We start from the raw sequence: 23,469 nt of genomic DNA, 5'->3' as shown, positions 1-23,469 counted from the left end.
CATGGCTGAGAAATGATATAATGGATGCAGAAATTTTCTCACGGCACTGGAGTGTATATCGTACAGATAGGATAGGAAGGGTGGGAGAGGGAATGTTTATTCTGGTGAAAGAAGAATTTGTAAGCTACGAAAAAGTTAAAGATGAGACACATGAAATTCTAGGTGTAAGGCTCATTTCTAAAGATAATAGGCAACTTGATATATTTGGAGTGTACAGATCGGGAAAGGGTAGCACTGACGTGGATTCGGAATTATTTGATAGGATAGTCAGCTATGTGGGAAACGACATGGAAAGAAATGTGATTGTAGCGGGAGATCTGAATTTGCCAGATGTCAATTGGGAAGGAAATGCGAACGACAGGAAGCATGACCAACAAATGGCAAATAAGTTAATATGGGAAGGACAGCTGATTCAGAAAGTGATGGAACCAACCAGAGGGATGTCGTGCTGATAAAACCAGATGAGCTCTATAGGGAAACTGAAGTAATAGATGGTATTAGTGATCATGAAGCTGTTTTTGTGGTAGTTAAAAATAAATGTGATAGAAGGGAAGGTCTTAAAAGTAGGACTGTTAGGCAGTACCATATGGCTAATAAAGCAGGCATGAGGCAGTTTCTAAAAAGTAACTATGATCGGTGGAAAATGGTAAATAAAAATGTAAACAGACTCTGGGATGGGTTTAAAGAAATTGTTGAGGAATGTGAAAACAGGTTTGTACCATTAATGGTGGTAAGGAATGGTAAAGACCCACCTTATTATAATAGAGAAATAAAGAGACTAAGAAGGAGGTGAAGACTGGAAAGAAATAGAGTTAGAAATGGCTGTAAAAGTAAGGAGAAATTGAAGGAGCTTACTAGAAAATTGAAATTAGCAAAGAAGGCAGCTAAGGATAACATGATGGCAAGCATAATTGGCAGTCATACGAATTTTAGTGAAAAATGGAAGGGTATGTATAGGTATTTCAAGGCAGAAACAGGTTCCAAGAAGGACATTCCAGGAATAATTAATGAACAAGGGGAGTGTATATGTGAGGATCTTCAAAAGGCAGAAGTATTCAGTCAGCAGTATGTAAAGATTGTTGGTTACAAGGATAATGTCCAGATAGGGGATGTGAGTAATACTAATGAAGTATTAAAATTTACCTATGATAACAATGACATTTACAATAAGGTACAAAAGTTGAAAACTAGAAAAGCAGCTGGAATTGATCAGATTTCTGGGGATATACTAAAGACAATGAGTTGGGATATAGTACCATATCTGAAGTACTTATTTGATTATTGTTTGGTCGGACGAGCTATACCAGATGAATGGAGAGTTGCTATAGTAGCCCCTGTGTATAAAGGAAAGGGTGATGGACATAGAGCTGAAAATTACAGGCCAGTAAGTTTGACATGCATTGTATGTAAGCTTTGGGAAGGCATTCTTTCTGATTATATTAGACATGTTTGTGAAATTAATAACTGGTTCGATAGAAGGCAATTCGGTTTTAGGAAAGGTTATTCCACTGAAGCTCAACTTGTAGGATTCCAGCAAGATATAGCAGATATCTTGGATTCTGGAGGTCAAATGGACTGTATCGCGATTGACATGTCTAAAGCATTTGATAGGGTGGATCATGGGCAACTACTGGCAAAAATGAGTGCAATTGGACTAGACAAAAGAGTGACTGAATGGGTTGCTATATTTCTAGAAAATAGATCTCAGAGAATTAAAGTAGGCGAAGCTTTATCTGACCCTGTAATAATTAAGAGGGGAATTCCTCAAGGCAGTATTATCGGACCTTTATGTTTTCTTATATATATATAAATGATATGAGTAAAGGAGTGGAATCGGAGGTAAGGCTTTTTGCGGATGATGTTATTCTCTATCGAGTGATAAATAAGTTACAAGATTGTGAGCAACTGTAACGTGACCTCGAAAATGTTGTGAGATGGACAGCAGGCAATGGTATGTTGATAAACGGCGTTAAAAGTCAGGTTGTGAGTTTCACAAATAGGAAAAGTCCTCTCAGTTTTAATTACTGCATTGATGGGGTGAAAGTTCCTTTTGGGGATCATTGTAAGTATCTAGGTGTTAATATAAGGAAAGATCTTCATTGGGGTAATCACATAAATGGGATTGTAAATAAAGGGTTATGAGGGTGTTTAGGGGTTGTAGTAAGGATGTAAAGGAGAGGGCATATAAGTCTCTGGTAAGACCCCAACTAGAGTATGGTTCCAGTGTATGGGACCCTCACCAGGATTACCTGATTCAAGAACTGGAAAAAATCCAAAGAAAAGCAGCTTGATTTTTTCTGGGTGATTTCCGACAAAAGAGTAGCGTTACAAAAATGTTGCAATGTTTGGGTTGGGAAGAATTGAGAGAAAGAAGAAGAGCTGCTCGACTAAGTGGTATGTTCCGAGCTGTCAGCGGAGAGATGGCGTGGAATGACATTAGTAGACGAATAAGTTTGAATGGCGTTTATAAATGTAGGAAAGATCACAGTATGAAGATAAAGTTGGAATTCAAGAGGACAAACTGGGGCAAATATTCATTTATAGGAAGGGGAGTTAGGGATTGGAATAACTTACCAAGGGAGATGTTCAATAAATTTCCAATTTCTTTGAAATCATTTCGGAAAAGGCTAGGAAAGCAACAGATAGGGAATCTGCCACCTGGGCGACTGCCCGAAATGCAGATCAGTATTGATTGATTGATTGATTGATTGATTGATTGATTGATTGATTGATTGATTGATTGATTGATTGATTGATTGATTGATTGATTGATTGATTGATATTACCCAGGCTCAATTTGAGACTTGGGTGGTGTTTTATGTCGTGACCCCATATGTGGGTCCTAGTGAAAATCCCAGCTGAAGTTGCCAGAATTTGAACTTGGAACACTTAAGACTTCATAGATTTTCTACTATAACTCAAGATTAGACCGCAGGAGAGTAGGGTATTTTCTGAGACCAGAGAAAATTGTTTGTTGAAGTACATGAAAACAATAGCAAAAATGAACTATGGTGTGACCAAAAAGAGTGTTGGGGAACTGGCTTACAAGTTTGCCCATGCCAGCAATAAGAATTATCCTCAGTTATGGAATAAGCCAGAAATAGCTGAAGAGGAATGGCTATGGGGTTTCGTGAAACATCATCCTAAACTGTCAATACAAAGGCAGCATAAAGGACTGCAAAATCATATTAGGGAAACCAGCTACAATTCAACATAGATTCCTGTTGACTGAAATCTGCATGAAACGCCAAGAAAAGCAAATGGACAGGTCAGTCATAGTGGACAAGATCAAGTGGTGCAAAATTAGAAAGCCAGAAAGTGCACAGTTTGTGGACACAGTGGTGAAATATTTGGATTGTTGTATAGAGGTCACCAACGAATTGACTGCAGATCATCTGTGGAACAAATTCAAGGCCCACTGTGTGCTGGAGGCCAGAGACCAGCTTGATATTTCCATGGCTCATCTTAACCTCAGGAAAGAGGCACAACACAGCATACCTGCCAACTTTCCCGATTTAGGCAGGAGACTCCGGATTTTCAACAGTTTTTTCCGTCTCCCAATTATCCTATTATTTCTCCCAATTTTAGCTTATTTTTTAGTAAACTTCAAACATTTGTTTTCAAATCCCGCCATTTCAGCTTTTTTACGCCAGTGGCCGGAAGTCCTTCGCTCATTGGCTGCTTTTAAACAAAATATCTATGTTTATTAATGCGAGAAATGTGCGCGAATGCGATGTTTACTGAAACCTGTATATCACGACGCCTATATCGATTGTCAATCTCTCGTTCTCGCGTGCCATGTTCATGTTCGTTCACATCATTCTAGTTGATTCTAGAGACTAGTCGCTAGATATGCAGTCTTTTTTTAGTAATTTAATGACAGAATTTCAATGATAACGACTAGTGACTTTTCTAGAGATTTTAGGAGCCATTTGGAGACAGTTCTGACTAATTTTAATTTATCTCAATATAAATAAAATAAGTGTGTCTGTACATTGCTCAGAATTTAAAAAGAATGATATTTCTGTACCGGTCGTGACCATAGTAACAAGGAGAAATGTACGTTTTAATTTTCCGTAATGTCTGTCTGTATGTATGTATGTATGTATGTATGTATGTATGTATGTATGTACGTGCATCACGAGAAAACGGCTGAAGAGAATTTAATGAAAATCGGTATGTAAAGTCGGGGAATAAGTCTCTACAATCTAGGCCATAAACAATTGGGAATCAACATCTGTATCATCTGATGGCCAAGCAGGCATCAATTTTTGATAATGAGACAGTCTTTCATAGTGCATTGGCACTGCCGGTGGCTACAATTTGCCTACATAGTGAAACAGGAATGCCCGTACTTCAATTGTTCGGAGAGCATGGATGATGTCAAGGCGTGTACGGCCCATGCTTAGAGAGTATGAGAGAAGAGTAGTGCAATACATTTATGATTAATGGGGAACTCGCTGTTTATTCAAGAGATAAGCAAAGGAATTACATCACCTTTTACAGATGTATTGTGAGATTACCCTGAAAGTGTGGAGGAGACGTTATTCTGCGGCGTCTGCGTCGTCCTTTGTCGCCGGTGTCGGCGTCGTTGGTGTTGTCTCAGCACTGGACGTTGACGACGACTCGAACTTGAGGCAGACCGTGCAGCGTGAAACAGTTGTTAAGGAGCGGAGAAGTGAAGAACTCCCGCACAGAATGCCAAGGGGATCTGGTGCGACATTTTTCTACCGCACCACGAATTAAGGCGAAGCACCTTTGAATAGTTTTCCCAGTAATAGTGTTGGACGCACTTTCAAAGATGAAATCAAAGTCACAGTAGACACTATCCTACTTGAAATAAACAATGAAAGCAATCTGGAACATTCCGAGATGCAATGATTAAACACTTCGCTCAGTCTCAAAAAAATAAATTCCTTGGATACAGTCTTTGCACTGTATACATAAGTACAGCACGCACATTCTCGTTGAAATAAACTAGAGCTTCGACGAAAATATATTTAAAAAAATAGTTTATGACAGTCCAAGTCCTGTTACGTCGTAATTTTTGAGAGACAAGGTCATCACTGAGGCGCAATTTTTGACAGTTTCATGAGGGGATTTGACAGTCTTCGAATGAAGCGAAGGTTGGCACAGTTTATGCTAGAAATATTAAAACTTTTCACGCGGAGCGATAGACACAGTCTTTGAGGGAGAGAAAAAAAAAAAAAAGTAGGCACTCTTCTTTATAAAACAACGTAACACTATTCGTAAAAGAACTGCTCAGTCGCTAGGACACAATTTTACGAGGTAACTTAACACGGTAGAGGAAACAACTACAGCACAGTTTCAAACGTACAGTCTCTTTAAATTCGCAGTCCACAAACGAAATATCAATGCACAGCTCTACAGACTGATAGAAACGAAATTAAGCTTTCGTTCACGCGCAAAGTCCAAGTCCACGGAGAAGGCTTTCAACACTAACACTTTCGAACGCAAGTACCCATCCGGACAGAGTGACGAACCGTATAGCGACGTGCTTGCTTGCATACACACACTGAGTGACACGCACTCACCGCGTACTGCACACTCTGCTTTACTCAAGGCTAGCGACTGCCTTTTATTGCCGATTGTCGGAAGGCGTGGTTGCACATGTGGGCATCTAGAAAAATTTATATCTCGGCCATCCTTCCGCCGATTTACGTGAAATTTCGGTTAGCAGCATTTATTGTTGAGGCCTACCAGGTGACGTCCTCGAAATTATAATATTACATTCCATTCGTGATGAAATGTCATGGAACAGGAGAGAACTTTTGGTGTGACGTCACTTGGCCTTGGCTGGTACTCTGGAGCAGCGCGAGCTTGCATGTTGTCTCCCACAATACCTGCGCGTTCGGCGCTCGTTTTGAATGCATACAGCCAGGTGTTAGTGAGTTCCCTTCAAGAAATGAATGAACGTGAATGCTCGCAGGGCATTCCCGTTTCATCTCCCCCCTGCTCAGAAAAAAAAAGAAAATTGCTGGACGATTATCTTTTTGCTCATCTCCTAATAAAGTATTTCTTGAGGTTGGCCGAGTTGAAAATTCCCTCAACGTCGCTATCTGTCCTTCCTACTTCGTAGGCACCATTATCTAGTGCGGTAAGTATCCTGAAGGGTCCTATGAATAAGGGACAGAATTTGGCATAAATTCCCTGGTCAGGGTGCGAAACTGCAGGCTTGCGTATTAATACCAGGTCACCCACTTGTAAGGGTTGTCGAAACTTGTGATATCGTCGCCATAAGACCTATCAGTGTCGGTGCGACGTAAAGCCCCTAGCAAAAAAAAAAAAAAAAAAAAAAAAAAACTTGTGATGTCGTAACTTCCTTTCCCGGATTTGAGCAGCATGCCGCAATTGCTGAAGTGCTTTGGTAACGCGAGCTTGTTGGCTCACCGCTGCATCAGGTGTATCAGGCAAAGTTCGATCCCAAGGCCTGTTAGGAGTGAGGCCTTTGTGTACCCTCAAAGGGATGTCCTGAATAGACTCGTGCATGGTGGTATTGACGATCCTTTGCATAACAGGGAGAACCTCAACCCACTTCCAATGCTGCTGGCCACAATACAATCTACAGAATCTTGCAATTTCTCGCATAACGCGTTCGGCTGGGTTAGCTTCCGGGTGTTTGATGGAGTTCATGATATGCTTTATTTCAAGCTCTTCCAGTGCAACTTGGAATTCCATGGAGGTAAACTGACTTCCATGGTCTGTTAAGAGAAATTCCGGCTTGCCCATCTCGGGAATGATGTTTCGACGAATCCTGCGGAGAATGTTCCCGGTGTTTGCCTTCTGAATTGGAAGCAACATAGTGTACTTAGAAAATACATCTATGGTGACGACAATGTATCTGTTGGCACGTAATGCCTTGGGCAAAGGTCCATATAGGTCCATTGCGAAGATCTGGCCAGGTTTTTCAGGGATTAAAGGTCGTGGATTTTCCCTGAGGAGCCTGTTATTGGACTTAATCTTTTGACAAATATCACAAGTCCTGATGGTATTACGGACGTCACGGCGCAAGTATTCCCACGTAAACCTTTCTCTAATCAGGTTTAGGACCTTGTCCATACCGGCATGCCCAGAAATGGAATGGCAATATCATATAATGGCATTCCTTATTCGGGGGGGAGCATAAATACGACCTGTGGTTCTAGCATGATCAGTGTACTTGTGAAGTAGACCATCGTGGTAGCAAAATTTTTGAGCTATCCTAGAAATACGAGGATGCTCATCGTCATCTTGAGGGATAGATCCATTAAAAAAGCGAATCGGCTCATGGCTCAGAGGATCTCTTCCTTGAGCTTGCGATAGGTACTTTAGTCATCGCAAGAACTCTCCATCTTCATCATTGATAACTTCAATCGCATGGATTGAAACCTCATCTGTCGGATTCCGACTCAGTGCGTCAGCGAGGATATTTTTCCTTCCGGGCCTGTGAACGACAGCGATGTCAAATTGCTGTATAAACAGCGCCCATCGGGTTATCCGTTCACTTGTAATGTCTGATTTGAGAATAAATGTCAGTGCTTAATGGTCTGTGTAAATTATCACTGGATATCCAAAGATTATCTTCTTCCAGTAAAGGAGAGAATGCACTATGGCAAGGGCTTCTAATTCTGTTATCGTATAAGCCTTTTCATGGGGTCTTAACTTGCGGCTCATGAATGAGAGAAAGATGCGAATTTCAGGTTCCTTTGGATCAATTTGGAAAAGAGCTGCACCGATCCCTATGTAGCTGGTGTCACATTCAATATAAAAAGGTAGCTCATAGTTAGGATAGGCCAATTGAACACTGTCCTTCAACATTTGTTTTGTTGCCACAAATGCTTTGTCGCAAACGTCAGACCATTTCCACCTGTTGTACTTCTTCAACAACTGCTGCAGGGGTGCCACTGTTTCCGTAAAATTAGGGCAATGCTGCGCGAAGAACTGGCAGAGGCCTAGGAATTGCCTGATGTGCTTCATTCTGGTAGGTTTGGGAAATTCTAGAATACATTGAATCTTAGCCGGATTGGGCTTGATCCCATTCCCTCCAATAAGATGGCCTAAAAACAAAACTTCAGTTTTGAAAAACTGGCTTTTCTTGGCGTTAATTTTAAAGTTCTTGGTCTGTAATTCCTCCAATACCTTATGAACATCCTGTACATGTTCCAGGGACTCAGACGCGACGATAATATCGTCCACATAAATGGTGGCGATTGCCTTTACTTCGTCGGAAAGTTGTTCTTCTAAGGCCCTAATGAGAACTGCACCGGAGTTCTTAATGCCAAAAGGGAGTCAATTAAAGGCATAAGTAACATTATCAAAGATGAATCCGGTAAATTTCGGACTATCTTCGTCCAATAAAATGTGAAAATGTGAAGAAGCCATGTCCATAGCAGAAAATACCTTCATGTTATGAAATCTCCTAATTACATCCCGGAGTAGAGGAGGGTGGTCATATTCTAGCACAAGCCTATCGTTCAAATCCCTCGCATCGAGGCATATGCGCAGATTACCATTTGGTTTTCTCACTATTGCTAGAGGATTAATGTAAGGTGTGACACATTTCGATATGATTCCATCATTCTCCTTCTGTTTAATGATGACCCGAGCTTCTTCCAAGTACTTCATGGGTATCGGATAAGGCCGTTTCTTATAAGGTGAAGTGTCAGTAACACCTAAGTGGTGCTTAAAACCCTTGATAACTCCAGGTTTCTCAGAAAATACATCTGGAAACTTCTTGAAAAGCTCTTGGATCGCCTCTGCTACTTTAATGTCATTATCATCATAATCTGGGCTTTCAGCTACACTGGCATAAATTGTGAAGTTGTTGTGGTCCTCGTTAAACTCATCATCGATGATGGACGCCATCTGGTCCTCTACGGGTCCCACTTCCTCGGGTCTCCCCTCTTCGTGTTCGCTTTCTTCGACAGGCGGAGCCTCGCTCATCTTGCCTTCTACTGTATCCATCGGGGTCTCCAATTCCGGATGCTTCACTTCATTACATGCAACTAACTGTAGCTCTACAGATTCGACGTGAAAAAATTTAATCATATTAGCAGGATAATCAATGATTCCCCCATGTTGAATGAGAAAGTCCGATCCAAGGATTAAATCAAATTTCATTTGAGTCAAAATCAAAAATAGATGTTGGAACTTAACACCACCAATTTCTATCTCAAGAAACGCCTGTAATTTGCATTTAATAGCCTTGTCAGGAACTATGCCTTTAACCTTAACTTGAGCAACAGGCAGGATGGAAATGTAGGTCGTCTCTTGCGCCACATCTATTAATTTCTGCGAAATTAGTGAGCCTTGTGATCCTGAGTCTACTAAAGAGTTGACAATCACATTGCCTAACTTAATAATAATGATTGGTAAGCCGCGCTGTATCCGAGGCTGTCGAGGTGTTGAATCCTCATATAGTAAATCTGCATCCTCTAAATATCAATGGTTGATGAGTGTGCTACATATTACTTCTCCTCCCTCAGGGTTTTCAGGCAATCTCTTTATTGCTTCGTCAAAGTTTTTTTTGGTACCCGTAACTTCGGGATCCATTTCAGTTCTCTCATTTCTTCTCTGCACCTCTGCCTGGTATTCCAAAGAAGCTGCTCCAGGTAAGCCTTCTTCCCTGTTCTTGTTCCTTACATATTCCCTAGTCTCTCTCCAACGTTTCTCTAATTCTTCCCGCTGGGAGTTCCTATTGTAATTGGGTTGGTTAGCTGCCTGCCTCCATGAAGGTCCAGGTTGAAACGTAGCCCTCCCTCTGTAGGGACGATTTCTATGTCTTCTGTACTGAAACGGAGTATCTTGACGAGTTTCTCTTTCTTCTCGCGGTTCTGGATTTACTTGAACCGGAGTCTTCGCTTCCGCAGAGTTAGCCATAGTTTCTTTGGTTCTACTTGCTTTTGTTACGTTCTGAGTGTGCACAGTATCGAGTTTCCTCAGGATGTCATCGAGCTGCTCTAAGTCCTGGACGTTTGCTGCTACCAATATTTCCTGGACATTTGGAGGAAATTGCAGTGTTATGACCTGAATAAGTTCTTGCTCCGGCAAAGGAGAGTCGAAAAACTGCATCTTTTTAAGCTGAGATATGAGATAATCTGAGTATCGTGAGGAATTAACGGAAGTGTTATACTTTCTGGAGTATAATTGGAGTTTTATCAGGTGCTGGGCCTCAGCACTCCAAATCCATCTAAGTAAGGCTTCCTTAAACTCTTCGTAACTGCTAATACTGAATTTGAAAGCAGTGAACCACATTAACACCCTGGCTTCTAACAATCAAGATGCTATACATAATCGCCGGTCTGTCATAATGTGATTTTCTTGAAAATACTCTTCGAGGTTAAGGAGAAACTCCTTAGCAGTATACTCCTCCTTCCCTGAAAATTTGGCTGGTTTTTCCTCAGTCATTTTAAAAACTGTGGAAACATTCATGGATTCTCTACTAGTGTTGTGAAGGCTAGATGATGAAACATCCTGTTCAATTTGGGATACTTTGCTGTTGAGAGCTTCCATACCTCCTTGGAGTTCGAGTTTTAGGGTTTTAATTTTCCCCTGTACGGAATTCTCAATTTCCTTGACCTCCCTCTCTAAGTCGGTCTTAACCCCTGCTACATCGCTACAGATACGAGTAATCTGCATGTGAGCACTATCTAATTGGGTCTTGACACGTTTATCGGCCTCCTCTTGCTGACTTTTCAGAAGAGTGATTTTGTTTCCCAACTTCATGAAATTATTTTTAACAGATTCATGAAGTTTATCTTGAATAGAAGCTATTTTGGTTTGCACAAGTGATAATTGAGCATGGGACTCTTGAAATTCTTCCTTTAGGCTTTCTACTTCTTTAAGGACTTCCTCAGAAGAAGACGGGAAAGCAGTTTTTAAGTCCTCCGCTACTTGTGATTTAATGTCTTGCTTAATGGTTTCTAAGTCACGTGTTAGTTTTTCATTTATTTCCGTAAACTTAGCATCCATTCTCTTGTTATTAGATTCTTTAAATCGTTTCTCAATTTCAGCACCTGCACTATTGAGCCTACGTTCCAAATTATTATTAACTTCTGCAAATTTTTGATCAACCGATTCTGTTAATTTTACAATGTTGGCATCATTAGCCTCCCTAAGCTGACCTATACTAGTATTAGTGGTCTCCATACGGCTTTCTAGGTTAACTAAAGCAGCATTAGACTCTTTAATTTGTGATCCTAAAGTAGCATTGGATTCAGCAATCCTACGCCAGAGATTAACGTTACTTTCCGTAATCCTGTCATTTAGACTGATTTTTAAAGCCTCAATAGCAGCTAGTATATTCTCCATATTCATATCGTTATTTTCACTAAATACAGAAAATACAATCATTCAATTCATATGTAAGATCACCATTATTGTCCAATGGTAAAGTTCAATAGTTCACCAACACAAATATCAAACACTTATATGAGACTGTGCATAAAATTAAATATTGTGCCTGAAATGTTTAAATAGTAAGAGAAGGAAAACAAATAATCACTTGTGCCATAAAATTAGTCAGAGTTCTGTGCCATAAGTTCAAGATTTTACCAAAGTCACTGAATTAAACTCAGTAAAATTTAAAGCATTCACTGAACTGAAATTAAAGTTTGAACTATTCACTTCTATTTGAACTTGAAAGTTAAGATAACACTGATTTCATCAAAGTTAATCTTTATCACTTTGTACTCTCTTTAATCTGGCCCCAACGTCACGGGTGCCATTTTACTATTCACTACCTTCTCTCTGAAACAGGAACGCCCGTACTTCAATTGTTCGAAGAGCATGGATGACGTCAAGGCGTGTACGGCCCATGCTTAGAGAGTATGAGAGAAGAGTAGTGCAATACATTTATGATTAATGGGGAACTCGCTGTTTATTCAAGAGATAAGCAAAGGAATTATATCACCTTTTACAGATGTATTGTGAGATTACCCTGAAGGTGCGGAGGAGACGTTACTCTGCGGTGTCGGCGTCGTCCTTCGTCGTTGGTGTTGTCTCAGCACTGGACGTTGACGACGACTCGAACTTGAGGCAGACCGTGCAGCGTGAAACAGTTGTTAAGGAGCGGAGAAGTGAAGAACTCCCGCACAGAATGCCAAGGGGATCTGGTGCGACATTTTTCTACCGCACCGCGAATTAAGGCGAAGCACCTTTGAATAGTTTCCCCAGTAATAGTGTTGGACGCACTTTCGAAGATGAAATCAAAGTCACAGTAGACACTATCCTACTTGAAATAAACAATGAAAGCGATCTGGAACCTTCCGAGATGCAATGATTAAACACTTCGCTCAATCTCAAAAAAATAAATTCCTTGGATACAGTCTTTGCACTGTATACATAAGTACAGCACGCACATTCACGTTGAAATAAACTAGAGCTTCGACGAAAATATATTTTAAAAAAATAGTTTATGACAGTCCAAGTCCTGTTACGTCGTAATTTTTGAGAGACAAGGTCATCACTGAGGCGCAATTTTTGACAGTTTCATGAGGGGATTTGACAGTCTTCGAATGAAGCGAAGGTTGGCACAGTTTATGCTAGGAAATATTAACACTTTTCACGCGGAGCGATAGACACAGTCTTTGAGGGAGAAAAAAAAAAGTAGGCACTGTTCTTTATAAAACAACGTAACACTATTCGTAAAAGAACTGCTCAGTCCCTAGGACACAATTTTACGAGGTAACTTAACATGGTAGAGGAAACAACTACAGCACAGTTTCAAACGTACAGTCTCTTTAAATTCGCAGTCCACAAACGAAATACCAATGCACAGCTCTACAGACTGATAGAAACGAAATCAAGTTTTCGTTCACGCGCAAAGTCCAAGTCCACGGAGAAGGCTTTCAACACTAACACTTTCCAATGCAAGTACCCATCCGGACAGAGTGACGAACCGTATAGTGATGTGCCTGCTTGCATACACACACTGAGTGACACACGCACTCACCGCGTACTGCACACTCTGCTTTACTCAAGGCTAGCGACTGCCTTTTATTGCTGATGGTCGGAAGGCGTGGTTGCACATGTGGGCATCTAGAAAAATTTATATCTCGGCCATCCTTCCGCCGATTTACGTGAAATTTCGGTTAGCAGCATTTATTGTTCAGGCCTACAAGGTGACGTCCTCGAAATTATAATATTACATTCCATTTGTGATGAAATGTCATGGAACAGGAGAGAACTTTCGGTGTGACGTCACTTGGCCTTGGCTGGTACTCTGGAGCAGTGCAAGCTTGCATGTTGCCTCCCACAATACCTGCACGTTCGGCGCTCGTTTTGAATGCATACAGCCGGGTGTTAGTGAGTTCCTCTCAAGAAATGAATGAACGTGAATGCTCGCAGGGCATTCCCGTTTCAATAGTGGCCTCCACGGTATTCACTGGCCATGCGTCTTGGCAGGTGTGCTAGGTGTCAACTGATGAGCGCAGCCTAGAACATGGGGGCGAAACGCTGGCAACCAGGAATGAGTAGCTGGAATATTTATAATGCCCAATAATGGACCATTTATATTGGTATTATAAATTTACTCATTTGGAACAAATATTTCATGGGAATCAACATCTGTATCAAATACTACATAATTAAAGTTATATATTATTAAATTGCCTATCATTTATGTCTTATACATTTTTACCGTACCAGCTCTGATAATAGATATTTATGAATTTGGATTTTTGTTGCCAAGTCCATACCAGCGCTGAGGTACAAGAAAATGGGTGAACAGAATTTAATGAAAATCGGTGTGTAATTTTCATTAAATTCTGTTCACCCATTGAGGAATAAGGAACTACAGTCTATGCCATAAGTAATTTTATTCACCCTGTTCGAAATGGTAGTTTAGGGGAAAGTGCCAAAATTTAATTACAGAGTACAATTTCTGATTATTTATGTCTTATTCAGTTTTACCGTATTGACTATAATAATATTGTGAAGAATGAGAAAAAAGTCATGAAGGAACAATCGCTTGAATAATAACAAAAGAGGGAGTCATAAAAGAAAGAACGGCTCACTTTACATTAGATGCTCTAATATCATAGAGCTGGAAGAAAACTAAATGTGAAGGCCTGCAATATAGACAGCTCATAAAATTGATCAATAATAACATTACATTGACCATTGTTTGTTGTGATGTGCTGTGTATATTCTGCTGCCAATGGGATTACTGCTGCATACCTAGTATAACAGCCTGCCTGAATATTGGCAGGAAGTAGCTGGGGAGTTAGATCTCTTTTCTTTAGCATGTACCAGAATACATTGATCACATCCAATACCTTTTGGTGAAAAATGAAATGTTGTTTTATCGAGGCTTACAGTGTAAGCATACTTCAGATCAAATCAAATCAAATCAAAATCTCTTTATTTGCAAATGAGGTGTCTACCTCGGTGGCAAATGGTACACTAAAATACATTATTGTCAAGCACTAATATTAAATTAACAAGAGAAGAAAATTTTCCTATAATACAATATTATACAATTTACGCTAACAATGTTTGCTATTAAACACACAGCTCATCCTTAATAAATTTATATTGTTTACAAAATTCTACTTATAATATCTCCTGTACTACTTACAAATATAGTCAACTGATATACAGTATGTGGAATTACTTCAAATGATACCATACAACTGGTATAACTGGAATTTGTTTTGGTTTTGTGATGTGATGGCTTGGCATTACCCACTCCATTTCATCTTTTAGGCAACTCTTTGTCTGCTGTACTTGAACTCGTAATTGTTTGTTAATATAAAATGTAAATGGTGTTTATGGGCCATCTCCAATGAAAGTAAAAACTTCCATTTGAATGTCACATGGTGTTCATCCTGACGTTAATTGCTTCATGTGTTTATTTTATGAGTGGAACTTCAATACTGGTTGTAAGGCACTGCTGATTAGGCGCTTGGGTCTGCTGATTAAAAGAAGACCCAGGGGTCCCATTTTTTTCTGTGGATCTTGAAGACCTGATAACTTGGGGTGTATATTTACATAATATTTCATGTTGTCACTTAAGAATGGAGACCTCATATGCAGCAAAAACCTGATTTCACTGGAGAATGAAAAACTGTCCTATGGTCGAAAATGGAAAACACAATTGCACCAATACACATGATAAATAAACTTTGTTGATAATCAGATTGATAAGTACAAAAAATTAGTTATGTTTTCTTTCGAGATTTTTATTTTGCACTTTGAGGTATATGCAGTCAAGTGTCATAATATAAAAGATAAAAGATGGTGGTATTGGTTCATTTTAAGCAATATTGTATTGCATATCTTGTTACATGGCCTCCACAGAACAATCCAGAGGCTTCGTATAGCCACAATGAAATAATGAAACAATATATTTGGAAGAATTGCAGTTAGGAGGTCTTCATTCTTAATTGATGGTATCACCTACAAGAGTTCATTTGTGTTACATTTTTAAAGGAAGATAACTGGAAGACTGTGTATCTGCTCTCTTTCTCCATCCCTCTCCCTCATTTGATAAAAAGAATATTGGTCCCTTAAATCTAGCAGTTTGGCATTATATTTTACAGATGTCAGAATTGTGTTTGGAGTTGGCAGTTCATTTCTAAGCTAGAAATTGTAAACAATGCATCTTATCATCATCATCATCATCATCATCATCATCATCTTCCTTCCAGGTATTGGGCCATGTGTTCCATTACGGTCTTGCATTTTTTTTTTTTTTGCAAGACTTGAAAGCATTCAAATGTCCTTCCAACGGGTTGCTAGCCTGAAGGAAGTAAGACCATTGGTGGGGCTGCCACCTCTCAGCTAATGGACTAGCTGAAATTACAGCATTTCCTCTGTAATGGATGTAACGGTTATTCCGCCGTGACTCGGTCGACAGGGCCTCATCTGTGGGAACAAGTTTTTTCATCTCGGGAAGGATGGTATTTGGGCAGGAGAGGTTATGTCATAATCATCATCATCATCATAATCATCATTCCAAGTACTAGGCCCAATGCATCTTATTCTATTTTTAATTATCAAGGTCTTTGATTTCCAACATAAACAAGAGTTATTCTCATATTTGATGGCATACCTCGGTTTCATTAATGAAAATGAAGTGAATGTTTAGAAGTGAGTCTTTAATTACCCACAAAAGTATTTGACTTGTTATTCACTCCAGATTATCTGAAGATACCTCACATTACAGGATGATTGATTATTCTAATTTTAAGATTGGTTACTTGTATTAGGTATAAGAAATATTTAAAAATGTTCTTTATGAAATCTTGTGTTCCAGTGATGGAAGATGCTCGACCAGCTTCTGGAGCTTCTAGTGTGCACTCTCCTCTGCCCCCTCATGGAACAGTGCTGAACTCATCAGAACGACCATCTGTCTCTCCTCTTCACAAGGTCTTGGATGCTGAAAGTTTGAGTTCTCCTGTACATCTCATGATGGCTTCAGATGGCAGCTGGGGGGACCGCAGTGAACGCCATGAAGATTCTTTGCGTCTGCACAACAAGAACAGCTCCACATCGGAGGATATGGTTACAGTGTTGTCTCGAAATGGTTCTCTTAGCTCCCTAAGTGTTGACTCGTTTGGCTCTACTGAGCCTACACCGTCAGAGCAGGCACTTTTGGAACAGTGTATCAGTTCAGGAATGCCCAAGAGTAAATCTGACATCAGCAGCTGCAAGGGAAGCCGCATTGCTCTACCTGTTGGGTCTAAGAAAAAGGTTGGAGGAGGATGTAAGATTCCAGTTCCAGCACACCTTGGTGGTGATAGGCAGGTCCATGGCACTTCATTTATGCCTATGCAGAAACTTGAACTGAAACCTCACGGGAGACGTGAAATTGCCATAGGAGGACTTGAAAGCGGTATGGCACGTATGACACTGGATGATGAAGCTAGTGGGAGTAGTGAACATGTTCCAAAAAACGGGGTGGATTCGTCTGCTGCAATAGTCATGACAGCAGCAGCAGACGTAGACGAAGACATCGCAGTCACCGGAAAAGAGACAGAGAGCACAGAGGAAGAGAGAACTACAGTGAAGACAGAGAACGATTGCCACGCTGTTCCTGTCACCCCGGACATATGCACCATTGAACCTCCGGCTATAGAAATGTGTGAAAGTCAAGAGAATGAGCTTCTCGTGGTAGAGACAATAACTTCTGATGATGGAACGAAAGTATTAGGAATTGATATAAGGGAGTCTCAAACAATACGAACCACTTTGTACGAGTCAGCCACTAGAAATGTAACACGAGACCTGTATGAGATTGACCATGAATCTTACACACCTAAGAGACTTTTACCAAAGCAGGATGTGATAAGCCCTCTGGGTAGTAGTTCAGATGATAAGTCTCCTCTATCTTCTGGAGAAAGTCCATCATCAGAATTCGCTAATGATGATAGAAATCTTACAAGGAAGATGCAAGAAGCAGATGCTATGGTTGCTTCTTTGGATCGAATGACTGAAGAATTAGTACTTTACACTGAAGACTTAAATCACAAGGAGAAGAATGGAGAAGCTGGTGTGATGAAGCAGAGCCTTGTAGGTAGTGATACGTGGAATGAAGACACATCGCCTAATGATGTATCATTCCCAAGTTTAAGCATGAGTGCACCGCTGATTGCATCATTCAAAAGTGACAATCGTGAGGATAATGGTGCATTGCCAGATTTAGCTGAGGAAGACAGTGCAGCCTTCAACCAACAGGAAACATCTATGACCGACTCGTGTATCATCGAACTAGAGGCAGGGAAAGTTGCTGTGGCAGTCCGGGCTGAGGCAGCCGGGATGGAGGATATGGAACATAGCATAACAAGCCTCAATTCCATGGATCTGGATGCTATTAAACCACCTTCCATGATGGGAAGTCTTGTGTCCCTTACTACGAGCCTATCAGGGCAATTAGACAACGCAGAAGGTGCCGAAAACCAGGAGCGATGTAACTCCCTTCAGCAGCGTCTTGCTGCTACTGGAAGCAGAGTGGAATGCAGACACTCCCGAAAGAAGTCTCTTCCGGTTGGTATGATGGTAAGACGAGCTCTTGGCAACACTCACAATGGGAGTATTGAAAATCTACTAGACAACACTAGTGCTTCCAGCAGCTGTAATTCTCACTTGGACAATATCAAACCTCCGTCAGCTATGGAAGAGGTTATTGATGTTGTGGATATGGAGAATAGTATGATCAGTGTTGCTAGCATTACTTCTGAAGTAGCTGATTCCTCGGGAAAGGAGCAATCAAATTCAGATCAGTCTCCAGCTAATAGCGATGCTATTTTTGATTTGCTGAGGCCTGCTGCAAGTGTGATGGCAGAAGTGTATGCCGCCCATTATGCATCCACTGCCATGTCCGCTAGTGTAAAAACAAGTAGTGCTAGTGATTGTCTGGACAATATAAACCCTCCGTCAGCTTTCAATGAAATTGGTGACATGACTGATCAAGAGTCTGCAATGGAGCCAGGCACAGAGACTATCTGCAGTGACACAGAAATGTGCACAGAGGACCCAGCTCAGACATACACAGTAGACTCCCCTGATGGTAGTCGAAAGGCAACACCTGTACCGTCTGATCAGTATGCAACAAGTTCAGCAGAGTCAACTCCCAAAAAGAATAAACTGAAAGCAAGACAGTTAACTCCAAAGCAAAGGAGGCAACTAGTCAAGGAGCGTTACAGAACGTACACCATAGCTGGTGAAGAGGAACGAAAACTCTCAGAAATGAAGTCGCAAATTGCAGGACGACTCCAAGAGTCGGTGCCAGGTGAAGAACCATCTCAAGAAGTAACAGGTATAACAGTGAAATCTGAACAGGGAAATGAAACATTTATAAAATCACCAAACTCTACAAAAGTCACACCAAAACAGCGCCGCATAGAAGATCGAAGTAGATTTCAAACTCAAGTACTAGACAAACCTGTTGCTATCCAAAATAAACAGTCGGATACACCAGAATCTGAAGTAATGATGGATGATGATGGAGCTAATTTGATTCTAAAACAAGATGATGCTTCAGCTGACAAAAAAGCAGTGGACATTCAAAAAGCTGAACTCCCAATTGCCCGAAAGTCAAGCAGCATGAAGACTATTAAACAGAAGAGAGCTGAGGCTAAAGAACGGTTTCAGACACGTACTCTTAGTGAAGACAAAGGTTTATCTCAGAGTCCAGAGAAGGGAAATGAACCATGTGAAATAGTGCACTCTGATAAAAGTGGGCTTGATTATGTGGAGGCTGTACTAAACATCACTCCTGAAGAATTTGAAACACTACTCGAGCATGATGCTAATGTTGTCATCAGAACCCTTAATGAAAACAGAGGTACAAGTGAATCCTCTGAAATACAGAGTAGTGATGATATGCTTTTGGATTGTGAAACACTCAGCTTGGTTTCTATAGAGTCAGAGTCTGAGCATTACATTAGTTCCACTCCTCAGCGACCAAGTTTGGACATAAAGAAATGTTTTCCAAATATGGAAACTGCTGAAGGAGAAATGCCTGAAGAGCCAGAGGTATTTGAAGATGATGTTATGGCAAAGGCTGAACCGCAGATAGAACAAGTGAAATTAGAAGCAGAACAAGAAGAAATAGAACCAGAAGATCAAGGGAGTGAGGAAAGTGAAAGTAGTGATGAAGATCTCCCACAAGATATGAAAGGTCCACGTATAACAAAACCAAACTTAGAAAATGCTCAGAGTTTGGAGTCGGTCAATACAGAGGAAGGTACAGGGAATGTTAACAGTCCAAAGCCTGTCCGTGGTAGGCGGAAGGCCTTATACTCTGCACCAAGTTCTAGGAGACCAACAGTCAAACCATCCAATCTTCCCAAGTCATCTCGGCCTCAAAGTAGTATTCCCATTGTAGGGAAAAGTGCCATACCCAGTACTGGCTCTGTTAGACCAACACGGGCTTCAGCTCTGAGACAGACCGTGCGTGGAAGTTCAACAACACCTTCTCCTCGTTCTCTGTCAAGAACATCATCCTCTGGAGGAGCTAGTCCATTAAATATTAGTCCAAAAACATCCAAGGGTATAAAAGGTCCACAACGCTATTCTGGTTTAAAAACTCCTTCTCCATCTTCCAAAGCATCTACTCCTCGAAGTGCAGGAAGTGGAGGTTCCTTGAGGACTCCCAACAATACACCAAATACAAGCTACACACCAAATAACAGTGATAGGAATGCGGAGGAAATAATTACTGTGGAAGATCAACAGGGTAAAGATCCTAGATTTAGACCTCCAGAGAGACAAGGAACATTCACTAAAGAAGAACCCACCATAGCAACTGCTCCCAAGACATCTGTACCATCGTCACCAACAAAGACACGTATACCAGTACCATCATCACTTCTATCACCTGTGGAGAAGACAGAAGGCATGCAGCAACTGCCAGATGTGAAGAAAAAGAGAATTCCCAAAGCAATACCTGTTGCTTTGAAGCCAAAGCAGTCCATGCAGCCTGGTTCTGTGCCTCGATCTGTAACAAATACTAAACTTACAAAGGGAGTTAGTAGCACAGTCATAAGAACAGACCAAAAATTTCTACAAAAGGCAACTACAATACCAGCAAAGTCAAGTAGTACACGCTTACCTGCAGCAAAATTGGCCAACAGAAGGAGTATTGCCGGTGGTGAAATGAAGACCTCTCTTAGTAACCAGAGTCTAAATGGTGGAAAATCAACAATTACAGCAAAGCAGCGGTCCAATAGTAACTGCAGCCTTACTTCTGTTACGTCCGGAGGCACTCTTAATGTTAAGAAGGCTGGCGTCAAAAAGGAGGTTACAAGTAAAATTGCTGGACTTTGGAAGAAAGTTGAAGAGAACAAACAAAAGCAAAAGTTTCAAAAGAAAGATGCTCGTGTATGGATTACCTCCTCTAGCAATAGAGCTGAACTCCAGAACGAAAACAATGTGACAGTTGCATCAGATATTCCATCCCCTCCAAGATTAGTGCGCAGTTCTACGTTTGAAGGTCTACCTTCAAAAGGAATAACAAATCAAGAGATGAAAGATGTAAATGATGACACTCGGTTCCAGAGGATAGACATATCAGAATCAACGTCAAGATTAACTGCAGCTGAAATTGTTGGTGTAGGAGTCGTCCAACCTATTACTCGAACACAGGAGGGAAATGAAGTGTGGATTCGACGTGAAGACAGGGGAGATGTGGCTAGCATAGAAAAATCTGCTACTGAGGTAGTTCTTAGGAGAAAGAGAAATAATGCTAAAAGCAATGGAGTGGAAGAAAACTGTTCTGATAACCCAAAGAGACTGTCTCGTTTAGGATCCTTTATTAGAATAGACCCAAGTGAAGGCAATGCTCCAGCATCTGCTATAGTTCCACCATTTAACTACAATCCTCCACTCCGAAGTGAAACAACGGTGGGCTCAAACATCCCTACTCCTATAAAGAGGAGTGAATCTTACATAACAAGTGTTAGTGATGACAGACCAAGCAATGATGCAAGCGAAACTGAATTCAGTACTGCATCAATGAAAGTTACAACTGTATGAATGTTTCTGTGTTGAATTTTAGCAATCGAAAGTTCTAGATCAAAGCTTTGTGCACCTGAAATATTAAAAAACAAACAAATATGAGTTGGGTGCATACTGCATCTCCGGCACCAGCTCAATTCCCAGAACATGTAGAATTTATGAAGCTCTAAGTTTCAGCATTTTAAGTTAACTTTTTTTCAGTTCCTTTTAGATGAAAATTCCCTCCAGCTCCGCAAATCTACTTCTGTCTTTGCCAAGGCAATAGACTGCTTGATTTACTCAATTATACTCAGAATAAGGAAGGAAGGAAGGAAGGAAGGAAGTGAATACTTCATGAACTCCTTTATTTCAGTATCCTTATCACTATGGCTATCATGACTGGATCACAGCCATGATTGGATCTGCCGAAATGCAGAACAACCTATTATTACCAATATGGCAGAATTGTGCTAGATACTTCCAGCTAAGATAGGACTGAAGTTTTTCATGGAATATAAAGAACGTTTTTAAGTTAAAACTTGGCATTCCTACACTAAATACGGAATTCATAATGCAAGGGAATTAAAATGTGTGATGTGCAATTTTTGAGAATTTTTAGGAGTTTTTTAAAAGAGAATGTCTGGGAAGAGGTGATAATGGAGACACGTGAACGTGAAGAGGTAAAAGTATTTTGTATGTGTGTGTATATGTATATATAATACAATTATTTTATATCCCTAAATAATCAGCCATTGTAAAACCAGACACAATTTTCCATAGCTCATCCAGAGTTAAGTTCTTCATGTATAATTGTATTTTATCAGCTTAGCTGTTGCTTGGACTTGTGATTATTATCTTGCGACAGGAAACATAAATCAGGCCACATAAACAGAGCGTGCTAATAACAAACTCTGGTACCTTTTAAACCTGTTGAGTGTACAGATATTATCTTAAAATGCATGTAATGTTCCATATATGCTAAATATTTAGAACAATGGTAAACAGTGTTAATTTATTATTATTGTGTATACACTTGTAGTAGTAAAATGTCTTTTTTATTCTTTTATATATTATTTTTGTTATGAAGTCATTTGTAAGATATTCTTTTTGTGTGAAATGAGGACAGCTCGTGGCAGTTATGGATCATTCTTAGATCAAGGAGTGAACTCTTGCTGGCTTATTCATGTCTCAGAAGCACAGCCATTGCATCAGAAATAATGTAATATCTAGTCGTGCAATCTTTCTACAGAATGCAAATGAAATTATGCTGTTCCATTTTTAAATCCTGCCAAAATATATCGGATATGCTCCTCATGAATGTTATCTTGTAAACGCTTGAAGCCAGTTCAAGAAATAATTCTTTGTCAGATAACTCTGTTTTGTATTAAGAGTTCCCTCCCATGCTCTACCAGTTAAACAATTTTCTGTAAAAATTAAAATATGTTTTTATATTATGTTCAACTGAACTACCTTTTGGTAAAATTAACGTCATAATACCTGTTTTCTGTTATTGTGCAAGTAGTCGATGATGAATACTGCCCTGTCTTTTAATTTGTTCTCATGTCTGTTATTGAATGTATGAAAAATCACTATTGTTTGTATGTGCATGATGTGTGAATGCATACATTTCAGAGACTGATAAAATATATAATACTGATGTTTTGCTTGAGGTATTTGTCCATCAGTTATTCCAGCATGAAAATAAACTCAACCCTCAAAAATTGTTGGTAATTCTCACTTGGCAGAAGTCTGGGGGAATAGCAGAAAAATATTTTCTTTAACGCTCAGCATAAACCAGAATTATTGCATTGGTCCATTATTTGTTAGGCCAGTTTGAATTATTTTAGTCTCGTTATCGAGTTGAAGATCATATAATGCTATTTAAAAATAAATAAATTAAAAATTACTTTGCAGGATTAACACTCGCGTCTTGCTTAGGTGGATTTGGAGCGTTTGCTTTTGTGGCTGTTGATATGGCACAGTCCTGATGAGAAATACCTCTTGTCTATGGCTACAACAGGAGTGAAG

At 40.1% G+C, this 23,469-nt stretch overlaps 1 protein-coding gene across 2 annotated transcripts in view; it reads left to right on the top strand.

Moving 5' to 3' along the window:
- Positions 1–23,112, top strand: part of LOC136885896 (microtubule-associated protein futsch) — a 514,102-nt gene extending 490,990 nt beyond the window's left edge. For both annotated transcript variants that reach the window (XM_067158589.2, XM_068230837.1), the window contains one exon: positions 16,259–23,112. In XM_067158589.2, the coding sequence (XP_067014690.2) occupies positions 16,259–21,480 (5,222 nt within the window). In that variant the 3' untranslated portion in view covers positions 21,481–23,112. The remainder of the gene's footprint in view (positions 1–16,258) is intronic.
- Positions 23,113–23,469: the final 357 nt, after the last annotated feature.

Source organism: Anabrus simplex, chromosome 1 (genome assembly GCF_040414725.1).
Source record: "Anabrus simplex isolate iqAnaSimp1 chromosome 1, ASM4041472v1, whole genome shotgun sequence".
NCBI classification, from domain to species: Eukaryota; Metazoa; Arthropoda; class Insecta; order Orthoptera; family Tettigoniidae; genus Anabrus; species Anabrus simplex.
This window is presented reverse-complemented; position numbering and strand designations above follow the sequence as displayed.